Source organism: Nannospalax galili, unplaced genomic scaffold, assembly GCF_000622305.1.
Source record: "Nannospalax galili isolate Female #2095 unplaced genomic scaffold, S.galili_v1.0 scaffold1812, whole genome shotgun sequence".
In the NCBI taxonomy this organism is placed as follows: domain Eukaryota; kingdom Metazoa; phylum Chordata; class Mammalia; order Rodentia; family Spalacidae; genus Nannospalax; species Nannospalax galili.
Genome location: NW_008331838.1, coordinates 284264 through 299619, shown reverse-complemented (window position 1 = coordinate 299619; position 15356 = coordinate 284264). Strand labels below are relative to the sequence as shown.

Below are 15356 nucleotides of genomic sequence, written 5' to 3'. Positions count from 1 at the left end.
CAGCATCGACATGGGGAAGTAAGAATCCCCAACACAACCTAAGGAAATTGTGGCGACAGATGACTGCTGGGAGGGGCAGAGACAGTCTCAAGGATGGGATTCTTGGTAGGTTAACCAGGCTCCAGTGTCCTGTAACGGACATTTGGGGATACAAATTGCTCTATAAGCCTTATTATATATAACAGAGGACATTAAATTGGGCAGGGGACAGTAAGGGAAGGTTTGGATGGGGAGGGGATCTAAATACATCAAATCATATTGTATGAAAATCACAAAATTCAATTAAAAAAAGAAATGTTTTTCTTTATAAGTTTCCCAGCTACATGTATTTTGTTATGCCATTGGGAAATGAACCAAGACAAACACACAAAGTGTCACTGTACTCTTCTTCCATTTATTTCAAACTCCAGAGCAGGTACAAAGAGATCGCCATGCAGATGTGTCCGACAGCAAACAGATTAAACTAGGAGCCATAAACTCAATGGTCTCAATAACGCTCCTGAATTTAGTTGATTTACTTCAAATCAAGACCAAGAATGGGATGGATGCAGATGTGTCCGACAGCAAACAGATTAAACTAGGAGCCATAAACTCAATAGTTGATTTACTTCAAATCAAGACCAAGAATGGGATGAGAATCAAAGTGGAAGCTGTATGAGGCTCAGTGGTGGTCCAGGTGAGCTACAGACAGGAGTCCAATTCCAGCAGATTTAAGCGAACTTTCAGGGAGAAAGTATTAGTTCTCCTGATGGTGCTATTATATGATTGTATATACTGACCAACACTAACCAAACTGTACACTGAAAACTAGCAAATTTGGGGCTGGAGAGAAGCTCCACGGTTAAGAACACTGCTGTTCTGTCATGAGGACCAGAATTGGGTTCCCAGCACCCACATTGGGCCATACACTGACGGGGCCAGCACTGGCAGTGATGCTTCTGCTAGCCAAGGACTGCTGGACACTACTAGATGCTGGGAGGGCCTTGAGTGGCCTCTCCTTCAGGACCTCATGAGGAGCCAACTCTGCCGCACTTCATTACAGAGCTTTGGTCATTGTAGCTTTCAGGCCAAAACATTTAGCCTTAAGCCCCAGTCTCCCTGGGGTGGGGGCTTGGACGCTGTGCAGCTCATGTTAGCTCTTGCCATAGGTATCAAGGAGTGTGACTCCATGTCCCTCTTGGGACCCCAGCCTCACAGCCTTTGATAGACAGGCATTTCCCAGCCCCCGAGCAGCACCCCCACTCCCTAGGCTCTTCCTCCTCACTTGCCCTGTCATTGAGTGGATGCATCTCTGGTGCGGAATGCCAGTTCCAGTCTATGTTCTTCAGTGCCCATTAACATCCACTTCTAACCTGTTCTGCCAACCTCTAGTGTGGTTTCTGTCCTCATGGAATGCTGACCAGTGCCAAGGGCAGGCCTAGGAATCTTGGGACCTTTGTTTTGGCCTCTGTGTGGCTTAAGCTAGGCTAAATAGTGAGTGAGAGACAGATTTGAGGTAGACCGGAGACTGGAGGAAGAGAAGGAAAAGCAAGAAGAAAAGGAAGAGGTTGGCTGGATTGGCCACTAAGAGCATTTGCTGCTCTTCTAGAGACCAGGAGTTCAGTTCCCAGCATCCACATGGTGGCTCACAGCTGCTTGGAATCAGTGCCAGTGGATCTGATTCCCTCTTCTGGCCTCAACAGGCACTGCACTCATGTACGTACTACACACAGACATAGACATAGACACACACACACACACACACACACACACACACACACACACACGTAAAATCAATTTCTAAAATCTGCAGACTACAAATCTGAGACCAAGGTGTTGCTGGGCTGGTTCCTCCTGAGGCCAGGCTCCTTGGCTGAGATGATACCCCAAGTCAGTGTGTGTGTGTGTCCTGGTGGCCCCACTGATAAGAACACTAGGCTTATGGTGTTAAGCTCCATCCACTTCATGACTTCCTTTTACCTCGCTCTTCCCTGTCTCCAAACTGCAGCACCTTCAGAAATCTTGGGGGTCAAAATTCAGCACAGAAATTTGGCAGAAGAGGTACACTCAGCCCCTGGTGTCTTGGCCTGCTTTCACATAGGCACATGGCAAACAGCACCTGACTCAGGCTCATGGAGAAGGCAGATGTCTGCTCTCTCCTCAAGAGACTCAGGAGCCCCCAAGGGCAGGTTAGGGGCCTCCAGAGGATACTGTGTCTTCCTGGGTCTCTGTGACCACTGAGCAGATGGTCAAGGGGTTGGGGTCATGGGTCCAAAGACAAAAGAATGGCTGCAAGGGACCAGGAAAAGATAGTCCAGAGAATGTGTAGACCAGGGAGCCGTTTGTGATGTTGTGGAAGGAGATCTCCCCAGCCTCACAGTCTAGGAAGATGCCCACCCGCCGGAGGGGCTGGAGAGGAGAGAGGCGAGTCCTGGGGTAGGAGAGAGCCCGGAGTTTCTTCTTGTAAAGCTCCACCGCCCAGAGGCCATGCTGAGGGGACTTGGGGATCCTTTCCTCGCGTCCCAAACTCTCCAGACACACACCCAGAATCCAGGCCCTCCTGTCCCCCACCTCTACTTCCCAGTAATGTCTCCCTGACCAGAACCGCTCCTGAGCCAGGACACAGGGGTCGCGCTCAAATCTCCTGGAGTTGGGAAGCAAGTCCTGGTCGAAGAGCAGTCGTTTCACACTTTTCTGATCCTCAGACACCAAGAGTTTGGGGCTTGCGGTGTCAGGGTCCAGGGACAGGCTCACTGTGGAAAGAGAAGAGGGTCAGGCCCGGGAGACTGCACCTTCCGGTCTCTGCATGATCAGGATCCAGGGCTTGTTTCTGCATCAAGATGTGCCTTCCATCTCTAGGAATCCCTTGACGGTCTCCATTTAAAAAGCTTGTCTGCATGATCAGGATCCAGGGCTTGTTTCTGCGTCAAGATGTGCCTTCCATCTCTAGGAATCCCTTGACGGTCTCCATTTAAACAGCTTGTCCCCAGGCAGGGAGACATTCCAGGCAGGCAAGCACAGCTGCTTGGAGAGGAGTCAGCATGGCCATGGGCAACTCCCAGGGTGTTGAGCTCAGTTTATAGGCTATGGCTCTGTGTGTGAGAGATGGAGATGGGGGGAGGGTTGACTGAGGTGTGTGTGTGTGAGAGAGAGAGAGAGAGAGAGAGAGAGAGAGAGAGAGAGGAGAGAGAGAGAGACTGAAACAGAGAGACAAAGAAAGAAGCTGAGAGAGACAGAGAAAGGGACACTGAGGCAGACAGATAAGACTAAGAGAGAGAAACAGAGAGAGACAGCAAGAGACTGAGTCAGAGACAGAGAGACTGAGAGAGACACACAGGGAGACTCAGAGAGATTCAGCAAGAGACAGAGACTGACAGCCACAGAAAAGGAAACAGCCAGAAACAGTGAGAGACAGAAGCAGCGAGACAGCGAACCCTCAGGGCACCAGAGGTCTGTGGATGCTGTGCTGGCTGCTGCATTCCCTTGGGTTGGATTATCACCCCCAGCAGGCAGACTTGGGGTTCACACCCCGACCCCACAGCCAGCACTTCAGACAGGCTTTGCTGGGGTTGCAGGTGGTTTGCATGTGTCCTCAAAGTCCGTGTGTTGGAAGCTTGGTCCTCACCACTCACCACGAGCATGTCAGAGGTGGTGGTAGTTCTAAGCGGTGGAGCCTCACACGTGGTGATGAGCTCCTGGGATCATCCTGTAGTTCTCTGGGGACCCTGCGCAGCTCCCATGAGAGGGAGTTGTTATGAAGAATGAACCTGACCCCGGAATCCCTAGCTTTTCCTATCTTGCCATCCATCATGATGTGACAAACCCAAGGAGCCCCCACCAGAAGCCACACCAATGGGCCACCTGATCTTGGACGTTTAGCTTCCCAAAATATGAGCTGAGTAAACCTTCTTCCTTTATATATCACCCGACCTCAGTTACATTGTTATGGTAGTAGAAAAAGAACTAACCTAGGCTTCGAGCTCCTCTCTGTCTAGTTCCCAGAGGGAGGCCAGGCAGCCTGCCCAAAATTATCTAGTGAAAAACAATCTAAGGTTTCCATGGGGTAGATTGTAGTTGGGAAATTCCAGAACCGAAATCCCCTCTAACCATTCCATTTGTGGAGGACACACAGACAAAGCCTCAGCCCAGACTACAGCGTCCCAGTCCCCAGCGTGAGGGTCTGGTCGACTCACCGTGGAAGCGCTCAGCCTCGGCCCCACCAGCCAGCTCGCTCTGCTCACTTCCTCCTCGCTCTGCCTCACCTTCCGGGCTTGACTTATGCTGGTCCCTCTGACGTTTCCCAAAGACACAGGCAATCGCAGCAGTTACAAGCCCCAGTGCAATGAGGATCAAAGGCAGAACTGGTCCCCTTTCCATGGACAGAGACCTTTCAGACAGGGGGGCTAAGGGAATTCCTGGGTGTCAAGAATAACAGGGAAGGGGTTGTCCTTGTTATTAGCACACACACTACAGGATCCCAAAGTCAAGGGATACAGTGTTTACAGACCATTCTGAAAGTTCAGAACAAATTAAATGTGTTTCTATACACAAGGCTACACCCTGTATGTTTGTTTCTGGGAAACTGACATTGAAATCCAAACCTAGATTGGATTCAGGAGGTGGTCTGGGGAGTCAGGGAAGGTGAAGCCTCATGACTGGGATCAGTGCCCTTCTACAAAATACCACAGGGAGGTCCCTGCAGTGCTCTGAGTTTGGGTTTCCAGCCCACAGGACTAGAAAATACATGCGTATGGTTCAGGAGCTGGTCAGGACAAGGTATGTGCTGGGCAGTGGGAAGCAGAATACAGACATGGGCAGGATATGGATATTAGAGATAAACAAAGTGCTTTAAAATGGAGCAGAGTGTGGTGAATCTGGGGGAAGGTTGCATAGACCTCCCTGTTTTTACAAATCATCTGTAAATCTAAAATCATTTAAAAGGCCTTCGTCAGGCATGGTGGCAAATACCTGTAATCTCAGCACTCAGGAGGTAGAGGCAGGAAGATCAACGTAAGTTTAAGACCAGCTTGGTCTACCTAGTATGTTCCAGGCCAGCCAGGGCTGCACAGGGAAATCCTCTTCTTTTTCTTTGTCTTTTTGAGACAGGGTCTCCCTTTAGCCCTCCAACTGGCCTGGAACTCACTATGTAGACCAGGCTGGCCTCGAACTCACAGAGATTCACCTGCCTCTGCCTCCCAAGTGCTGGGATTAAAGGTGTGTGCCACCACACCCGGCAGGAAATCCTCTTTTAAAAAAGCCACTTTAAAAAAATAAACAAAAATTTTAGTGAAAAGCTAAACGTACCTTTTGGTAGATAAGTGGGTAAATAAATTGTGGTCCATTCAGACAGTGGAACATTATTCGGCCCTCAAAAGAAAAGTACATATTATGAAATGAAAGAAGCCGGTCTGAAAAGACCAAATTTGTGTGATTTCGCTGTGTGGTAGCATCAGGGACGGGCAGGACTATGGAAAGAGGAAGCAAAAGGCCAGTGGTCTCTGGGTGTTGGCAGGGAACCAGAATGAACGGGGAGCACAAGGACCTGCAGGTTGTGAGGCTCTTTGGGTGAGCGTGCGGTGATGTGGTGGACAGAGGTCTTTCTGTGCCCACGCCCCCAGAGTGTCCCTTACCACCAGGAGCCCCAGCATACATGCTGACCCTGGCTGGTCACTGCCAGTTCATCCTCTGTAATGCCCCCCCCACACCCGGCCTGGATTTTCATAGCGGGGAGAGTTCTGCATGTGAGCGCATAGAGAATCCGTGTACTTTCTTTGTATCTGCTGGGAACTAAAACTAAAGTCTATTTAAAACAAAAAACAAAAAACAAAAGCCAGTGTTGGGGCATGCCCCTTACTTCCCGGGGGCCTTGGCTTCCCATCTCTGGCTCTACGTCAGAAACAACACCCAGACTGTGTGTCTCCCCATTGCCCTCCTGGTCAGGCTGCAGATGGGGTTCAACTGACCATCCCCTCTGGCTCTGAACCCCACAGCTGTCTCTTAATGTCTCTGGCACCCAGTGCTCAACGGCTTTGACAGATACTTACCAGGCAGGTGGCTCTTAGCCACCTTCCTCCCCGGGAGGAGAGGGTTGGAGATGGAGCAAGTCAGGCCCTCCACAGCCCCATCCTGGGGTGCCACAGTGGATGTCACAGCCAAAAGGCCGGTGGCTGAGGCTGAGAAGTGGGTCACAGCAGGCACCTTCCGTCCTCTGAGGTCCTGCCACTCCACCTTGGGCTCCGGGAACCATCCAGCTGAGGTGCACTCTCCCTGGATGCCATTGTCTTGGGTCTCAATCACGTGGATTCTGGGTGCTGAACCCAACCCTGAAGGAAGAGACCTTAGCTTGAATCCCACAACCACAGATGACTCCATTTAGGGGGAAAACAGCTTTCAGGTGCTGAGTAGTTCTAGCAATTTTCCATAGATTACCTGTCTGTGTAAATACATTGCTAATATAGTAACTTATTCCCTAAATAAAACAACAAAACAAAACGGAAAAGGTTTAGGGAGACTAAGTTCCTCACTGAGCCACTGAGTGTGGGGAGCAGGAAGGAGCTGGGTCGTCTGACTACAAAGAGCAAATTCTGCTCACCTAGGAAAGCTCCATGCCTCTCCCTCTCCCCTCATCTCTCTCTTCATCCTTCCTCTGTCCCAACCTGTTGCTCCCGCGCATCACTGCCTCTCTGTCTCTCTCTGTTTCCACCTGTCTTTCCATCTCCCCAACTCTTTCTGTGTCTCTCTTTCCTCCCTCCCTGTTGCCCTCTCTTTCACAGAAGGCAGATCAGAAAGCAGCTGTCTGTGACTGTTTAGAACTACCTTCCCCAGGACCACACGATGTGCCGAGCCTGTGGGAAATGGGTTTGCCTGGAATCAGGTGTCACGGAAGCTTCTCTGGCTTTAGAGCTCAGGGCACTGGGACCACAGCCTGGAGCTGTGGCTGATGCTGAGAGCTCTGGGTAGAGCAGACAACCCATGGCCAGCCTCACCTGCCACCCTCAGCCACAGGGTGGCCTGGCTGTAGGACGTGTGCTCCTTGAAGATACAGTGATATGTCCCGTTATCAAACAGGGTGACGTTGTGTATCCTTACGGCGGCCTCGCCCCTGGCCACATGGTCGGTGGTAAGTGTTGTCCTTCCCCGGTAGGCCTCCATCTGTTCTTCCCACACATCCTTCCCATTCCTGTACACGTGCACAGCTGGGGAGGGCTGGTCCCTGTACCACCTCAGCTCCATGCCCTCGGCGCTGATGTTGGGTGACAGTTTGCATGGCAACTCTTTGTCTTGGCCCACTAGAGCCAGAAGAGGGTCAGGAGGTCCCAGGACACGGAAATCGGCTTTCCCTTAGAGAGGCAGATGGAAGGGCTGAGTTAGATTACCTGCAGGATCCCCCAGGCCCCAACCTCTTCTTAGGATTCCCTGAGTTCTAAGCTGTAGTCAGAGGCCTCAGCTTGACTCTGGGCAGCTCTCTCTTTGTTCCAGGGCACCCCCTTGGTCTGGGAAAGGGGGCTCTCCTACCATTCCCAGCAGGCAGAAACTGCAGGAAGACAAAGGTGACCAAGCAGCTTGGCAGAGAGGCATCTCCACAGTGTGGCCTTGACATTCCTGTTGGGGGCAGAGACGTGATTCAGTGGGAGAGAAGCCACCTAAGGGTCTAACAGGAGAAAGGGAAAATTGCTTTGGGAGAGAATCGTTCACTCATACACCACATGAGTTCCTAATCGTAGAAACAAGGTCATTTCTCCACGGAGCCCATCAGCAGAATTCCACAGACACCCCTCGGTGTAAGCGGGCTGTGTTCGACCATCTGCTCTTCTGTGGGTTTTTACCCAAGCTTCAGCCCTTTGCAGGCATAAAACAAACGTGGATGCTGAGGAAACCCAGCTCCGATTAAGCAAATCTGGGGTCAGCAGTTCAGCGGCAACCTGTAATGTGCCCCCTTAGCAGGGACGGGTGCCACAAGAAGCTCAGTAGTTTACAGTCGTTAGTATTCCAGACCATGTGGGCAAGCAGTGAGTGGTTTGGCAAGGGCTCTTGTCTGTTCTTTCTAGGACAGTCATGGAGTCCCCTTACCCTTCAAGCTGGGAGAGAATCAAAGTCAAAACATCTAGAAGTTGTGCCATTATAGAAGGAGCACTCACCTGTCTCTGAGCCCCGCTGCTTCTGTCCCAGGGACGTGCTGATGACTGACAGAACAGAAAACCCCAGACAGGGCACAATCCAAGTGAGCCAGGCTGTCTTCCTGGGAGTCTAGAAACGCCCAGAACGACCAAGCTTGCCGGCTCCTATTACTGCCATGCAAAAATAACCAACCCACCTTTTGGATAGGTGTAAAAGAAAAAAAAAAAAAGGCTTCTTAAGGAGCACCAGCACTGAGCCTAGAAGATAAAGACGCTGGCAGCAGGAGATTAGGGAGGGATGGAGGCAAGGGGAGGTGACCGTGTGTGTCCTCACAGAGGGTGAGAATGGGGGGGGGGCATCAGGGCCAGTCTGAGGAGATCGAACCCAAGGAGAGGACAGACTGTTAGTACTGGGATCCCAGCCAGATGCAGGTGCTGGGGAACTCGGATAAAGCACTCTGGTTATTGAGACCTTCAGACCAGCCATGTCTGGGTCCAGTTCCTTTGGGGAGGCTGTGATGGTTATGGTGAAACTAACTTGGTTCTGGCATTGGCTATGGGTACTCCTGTCCAGAAATCCAAGCCAACCCCTTCCTCAGTTCTTCCTACCCCCAACTTCACTTCAGGGCTCTGGAAGTCTGTTTTCCCTGGAAGCCTTACTTGAGTCACCCTTGGACCAATTAATCACCTTGATTTTCCTGCATCTGAGTGAGGTCTGGATGTATTCCCTCCTACCCTTCCTTTTAATTGATTCAAAGGTTTGGGTAGGTTCTTGAAGGCTCTGTGTGGGAAAAGAGCTCACAGGAAGGGCCACAGGGTTTCACGCAGGGTAGAGTGCAGGACTCAGAGGTGCTCCACACCCAGGGCTGTGGAGAAAGCCCAGCCCCAAGTTCTCTTCTGCTGCCTCCTCAGGGGAGTGTCCTCTGGTAAACAAGTTATTTTATGTTCAAGCGTGAGGGTGGAGCCAGCCCTTTCACAGCATCCTGTGAATGGTGTCAGCTAGGCACCAGTGCATCTGAAACTCAACTCACTTGTTCTTGTGAGTCAGGAATGAGGATTACCATAAGCTGTGTAGCCATGATGAAAGCAGTGTGGAGGTCCCCCCAAACATTAAAAAATAGAACCACCACTGGGGCTGGAGAGATGGCTCAGGGGTTAAGAGCACTGACTGCTCTTGTAGAGGACCCAAGTTCAATTCCCAGCACCCACATGGCAGCTACGAATCGTCCTTAACTCCAGTTACAGGGGAATCTGAAGCCCTCTTCTGACCTCCAAGGCATTGCACGACATGAATGCACTCACATACATGCAGGCAATACACTCATACACATAAAAAATAAATAAAAATATAAATAATTAAAAAAAATAGAACCACCATATGAACCAGCCTTCTCACCACTGGGTATGTAGTCAAAAGAAATTATGGCACAATGTCAAAGACACACACGCACTGTGTTTGTTGCAGCCCTATTCGTGATGGCCAAGAAATGGAATCAACTCATTCTATCAATGGATAGACAGTGGAATATTATTCAGCCATAGAAAAGAATGAGTCATTTGCAGCAATGTGGCTGATATCTTTATGTTAAATGAAAGAAGCCAAGCGCAGAAATCAAGTACAGCCCCATTCCATTTGCTTGTAGAAACTAGAAAAGTAGTTGATGCCGCAGGAGTTGCAAGTAGGGTGGTGGGGAGCAGCTTGGGGACCAACGGGAAGAAGGGGAGGTTGCTCAATGGGTGCTAAGTTACGGTTAGATAGTAACAAGAAGCTCTGGGTGCTAATGCACAGTCCATCTATGTCTATTCCAGACAACAGCAATGTACTGCCAACATCAAAAAGACATAGAAAGGACACTGAATTCTTCACCATAATGACATGACACGGGGCTGGAGAGATGGCTCAGTGGTTAAGAGCACTTTCTGCTCTTGCAAAGGACCCAGGTTTGATTCCCAGCACCCGTATCAGGTGGCTGACAACCACCTCAACTCCAGCTCAAGGGGATCCTATGCCTCTGGCCTCCTCAGGCACTACACTCATGTTGTACATTCCCACACATAGACACACACACATACACACACACACATCTACACATACACACACATTCACACACACATACACACATAAACACATACACACATACACATACACACACATACACATTCACACACATAAACACATACACACATACACACATACACACACATACACACACATACACACACATACACATACACACCTACACATACACATACACACACATACACAAACACATACAAACACATACATACACACATACACACCTACACATACACACATACATACACATACACACATACATACACACACATACACATATACACACACACACACATACAGCTAAAATAGTAAAATAAATCTTAAGAAAAAGAATTCCTGGGGCATGTATAGAGACAGAAATATGTAACTGACACATGCTGTGTTTCCTCAGGACTCTATGGTTGGGCTCGAAAAATAGCTCAGTGGTTAAGAGCATTGGCTGCTATGGGAGAGAACCCAGGTTTGGTTCCCAGCACCCACATGGCAGCTAACAACAGTCCATAACTCCAGTTTCAGGGGATCTGATGACCCCTTCTGGCCTCCGCAGACACTGCATGGATGTGATGCACTTACATACATCTAGGCAAACACATATACATAAAATAAATACATAATTTAAAAAACTATCTGGTGTAGCATATTCCCCAGTTGAAGAGGCTTTTAAATTAATTAACTAATTAGTTAATGTATGCTTGTGTCTGGTACCTGTGTGAGTGTATGTGCAGGTGTCTGGGGGGCACATGCTGGAAGAGGGCACTGGCTGCTATCATTCTCCACTTACTTCTTTGAGGTGGTGTCTCTCTCCGAACCTGGGACTCCCACCTCCTCAGCTAGGCTGGAAGCTGCAAGTCTCAGTGATCTTCCTGCCTCTGCCCCCCTTGGAGCTGAGGCTACAGGCATTTTCAGGGGTGCCTGGCTTGTTTCATGGGTGCTGGAATCTGAACTCTTGTCCTCATGGTTGCCAAGCAAACATTCCTAACTGCTGAGCCATTTCTCCAGACCCTCCCCACCCTCACCCCTCCAATGGAATAGTGTTAAGAAATAATATATCGGAGCTAGAGAAGTGACTCCGCAGTCAAAGAGCACTGGCTGCTCTTGCAGAGGAACTGGGTTCAGTTCCCAGCGACCATATGGCAGCTAACACTCTCCATAGCTCCAGTTCCAGGGGTGCTATGCCCTCTTCTGGCCGCCATGGGCATTGCACACATGGTATACTTACATGCATGCAAAACACCTATACACATAAAAATAAATAAAAAATAAATCAAAACAGAAAGCCTTACTTATAATGCTATTTTACAACTGGACCTCCCTTGTAAATGACTGCACGATTGATCAAAACTCCCTAACAGCTAGCAAAGAAAAGATCTAGATTTGTGTCAACAATCTAAATTATATCCAGTGAAAATGGCCTTCATAAATAAAACAACCCACTCTACTCAGGGATGCTCCTGTCTTGGAGAAATTCTTCTGATAAAGATGGAGAACCAAAACTGTCAGTAACACCTTTACAAAAGTCTACAGCCCCATATCCAGGACTCCCCCATAGCCCACTGTAACTCCACCTGCTCAGGTGTGTCCTCTCTAAGAACTTGCTGAGTCTGAACCCATTAAATTCCAACATCCTCTGTCTGTGAAAACCCTTAAATCAAGGGGGTCTGAAAGGCTCCTTAGTCTTGACAAACACAAAAAAATTTTGACGTGTCTCAAAATTATGAGTTTTCTTGGAAAGATGTCAACATTAATATGGACAGAGCTTTACTGATTGTGAGCTCACTAGAGTTACTCAAGGAGTTAAATGATATACATATGAGTGAGACATGAGAGACCCCTGAGGACCCAGAGCAGCTCCAGGAAATTCCCCGGTGGATTCCAGCACTGAGAGCAGCGTGGGAATGTAGACATTGCATTGTCTGGTCCTTGAGGGACTAACTAGCGGTAAAGCCAGTAATCATGCCAAATTGGCAAATATTGACCAGACGACTAACAAAACTCTACTACCTCCTTAGAGCACTGGTTAACCTTCACAATCTTCAGTCTTTGCTGAGGAGACACACTCTGAGCACCTGTGAGGGCACGTCTGAGAGGTTAACTGAGGAAAGCAGACCCGCCCTGAATGTGGGAAGCACAACCCCACATCCTGGGGTCCTCCATAGGAGTCAGTTGATCCCCTATCAGTGTTCATCTGTGTTCATCCGTGTGCTTTCTCGCTGAGAATGGAACGTGACTCACAGTGTCGCACTCCCCCGCCATGCCTTCCACGACAAGATGGACAGTACCTTCAGAGTGAGCCCAAATAAAGTTCAGACGGACTGTTCTTCCTTTGAAGGGAAAATCCTTTTCCAGGGAAGATTCCTGAGGCAAAAGGAAATTGGATCTAAGACTCATATAACCTTCTAAATGCAGACAGTTCCACTTCTACTATAGCCTGGATCTACACGAGGAACAGAGGGAACAAAAGAAAGCTTGGGGGGAGGGGAGAAGGAGGCAGGGCAGAGAGGAAGAGAGAGAGAGAGAGAGAGAGAGAGAGAGAGAGAGAGAGAGAGAGAGAGAGAGACAAGAGAGGGAGACAGAGAGACATAGAGAGACAGAGAGGGAGACAAGAAAGGGAGACAGAGACAGAGAGAGACAAGAGACAGAGAGACAGAGACAGAGACAGAGAGAGACAGAGAGAGGGAGACAAGAGAGAGACAGAGACAGAGAGAGAGAGACAGAGACAGAGAGAGACAGAGAGACAGAGAGAGAGAGACAAGAGAGGGAGAGAGACAGAGACAGAGAGACAGAGAGGGAGACAAGAGACAGAGACAGAGAGAGAGAGGGAGACAAGAGAGAGAGACAGAGACAGAGACAGAGAGACAGAGAGAGAGGGAGACAAGAGAGGGAGAGACAGAGAGACAGAGAGAGACAGAGACAGAGAGAGAGAGCAAGAGAGAGAGACAGAGTGAGAGAGAGAGACAGAGAGAGGGAGACAAGAGAGGGAGAGAGACAGAGAGACAGAGAGAGACAGAGACAGAGACAGAGAGACAGAGCGAGAGAGAGACAGAGCGAGAGAGAGAGAGAGACAGAGAATAAAAGGTAAAGGCAGGCAGACGTTCCTGCAGCCTTAGGAGTGACTTAAGCACGCCCACTGGCTCATTTCTTGGAGGAGATGGACTGGAAAATGTCTGCTGTCTGTTGGTGGACAGGCCACTAAAATAAAGTTCCCCAAATACGAACCATCCTCCTAAGACTTCTTGCCCTCAATGAGGTGAGAGAGGACACTGGGGATGTAAAGTACCCCAGACTGCAGCCCAGATGTTGTTCCTGGAATGATGAAGCCTCAGCCCCGGATGGCTCCCAACTCCACCACTGCCATTAATGGGACAGAGCCACAGGTAACTTTTGAACTCACAGATAGGACCATAAGTTTTCTCCCTTGTAGTGGGGCCTCTGCTCTGTTCTTTCATTTTTCAGACAACCAGGCTTTGACTCTTGCTCGGTTATGGGCATCAGTGATACTTTCATGGGTAAAGGTTTCTCTCTACAGAATAATTTGTCCACACTTTTCTAAGAATACCCGACCGTTCTCTCCCTTTATTTGACAAAAATGGGGGCCCGAATGATCTTCAACCCCACAAAAAAAATCTCATAATAATAGCCATAATGCCCTTTCCTGAAGAAATAAACAGTGATTCAGTCCTTACAGGCTTCCCACTCACCCCCACAGCAGTTTCAAGTAGGCAGGTTCCGTTCCTGTGCCTGCTATGGGGCCCACTGGTCACATCAGGCCACGGATGTAGAACTTGATGTGTGTGTGTGTGTGGGGGGGGTGTTGTGAGCGTCCTGTGGCAGAAACACAGATGAACGTTTGTCTTTCCACAACATCTGCATTTATTGAGCAACAATATGTTCAAATGGCAGAGTGGCTGTAACGGCAAAATTTGTCAGATACTCCTGCTCTCCTTGGTTACCTGGACGAGACAAACACATGCTTTTTAATTCCAATCTTAATTTTTTTCTTTTGAGACAGGGTCTCACTGTGTAGCCCTTGAACTCACTATGTAGACTAGACTGGCCTCCAACTCAGAGATCACCTGCCTCTGCTTCTGCAGTGCTTGGATTAAAGGTGTGCGCTGGCATACCCAGCTCCCAACATTTTCGTTTTTAAATAATTTCCCCAATCTTAATTATATATATTATATACGTGTGTGTGTCTGTGTCTGTGTCTGTGTGTGTCTGTGTGTATGTGTGTGTGGTGTCTGTGTGTGTCTGTGTGTGTGTATGTATGTGTGTCTGTGTGGTGTGTGTCTGTGTGTGTCTGTGTGTCTGTGTCTGTGTGTCTGTGTCTGTGTGTGTCTGTGTGTGTATGTATGTGTGTCTGTGTGTGGTGTGTGTGAGTGGTGTGTGTCTGTGTGTGTCTGTGTGTCTGTGTCTGTGTGTGTCTGTGTGTGTCTGTGTGTGTGTCTGTGTGTGTGTGGTGTGTGTGTGGTGTGTGTGTGGTGTGTGTGTGTGTCTGTCTGTGTGTGTGTGTCTCTGTGTCTCTGTGTGTGTGTCTGTGTGTGTGTATCTGTGTATGTGTCTGTGTGTGTGTGTCTGTGTCTGTGTGTGTGTATCTGTGTATGTGTCTGTGTGTGTGTGTCTGTGTCTGTGTGTGTGTATCTGTGTATGTGTCTGTGTGTGTGTGTCTGTGTCTGTGTGTGTGTATCTGTGTATGTGTCTGTGTGTGTGTGTCTGTGTCTGTGTGTGTGTATCTGTGTATGTGTCTGTGTGTGTGTGTCTGTGTCTGTGTGTGTGTATCTGTGTATGTGTCTGTGTGTGTGTGTCTGTGTCTGTGTGTGTGTATCTGTGTATGTGTCTGTGTGTGTGTGTCTGTGTCTGTGTGTGTGTATCTGTGTATGTGTCTGTGTGTGTGTGTCTGTGTCTGTGTGTGTGTATCTGTGTATGTGTCTGTGTGTGTGTGTCTGTGTCTGTGTGTGTGTATCTGTGTATGTGTCTGTGTGTGTGTGTCTGTGTCTGTGTGTGTGTATCTGTGTATGTGTCTGTGTGTGTGTGTCTGTGTCTGTGTGTGTGTATCTGTGTATGTGTCTGTGTGTGTGTGCCTGTGTGTGTGTGGTGTGTGTGTGTCTGTCTGTGTGGTGTCTGTGTGTGTATGTGTGTGTCTGTGTGTGTATGTGTGTGTGTGTCTGTGTGTGTCTGTGTGTGTG

At 49.0% G+C, this 15356-nt stretch overlaps 1 protein-coding gene across 1 annotated transcript; it reads right to left on the bottom strand.

Moving 5' to 3' along the window:
- Positions 1 to 605: 605 nt before the first annotated feature.
- Positions 606 to 7579, bottom strand: Btnl10 (butyrophilin like 10). Its single transcript, XM_029560575.1, has 6 exons — positions 7495 to 7579; positions 6966 to 7319; positions 6024 to 6302; positions 4173 to 4382; positions 2178 to 2732; positions 606 to 800 (listed from the first exon to the last, which is right to left on the bottom strand). The coding sequence occupies exons 1-6, from the start codon at positions 7577 to 7579 to the stop codon at positions 682 to 684; spliced, it is 1602 nt and encodes a 533-aa protein (XP_029416435.1). The 3' UTR covers positions 606 to 681.
- Positions 7580 to 15356: the final 7777 nt, after the last annotated feature.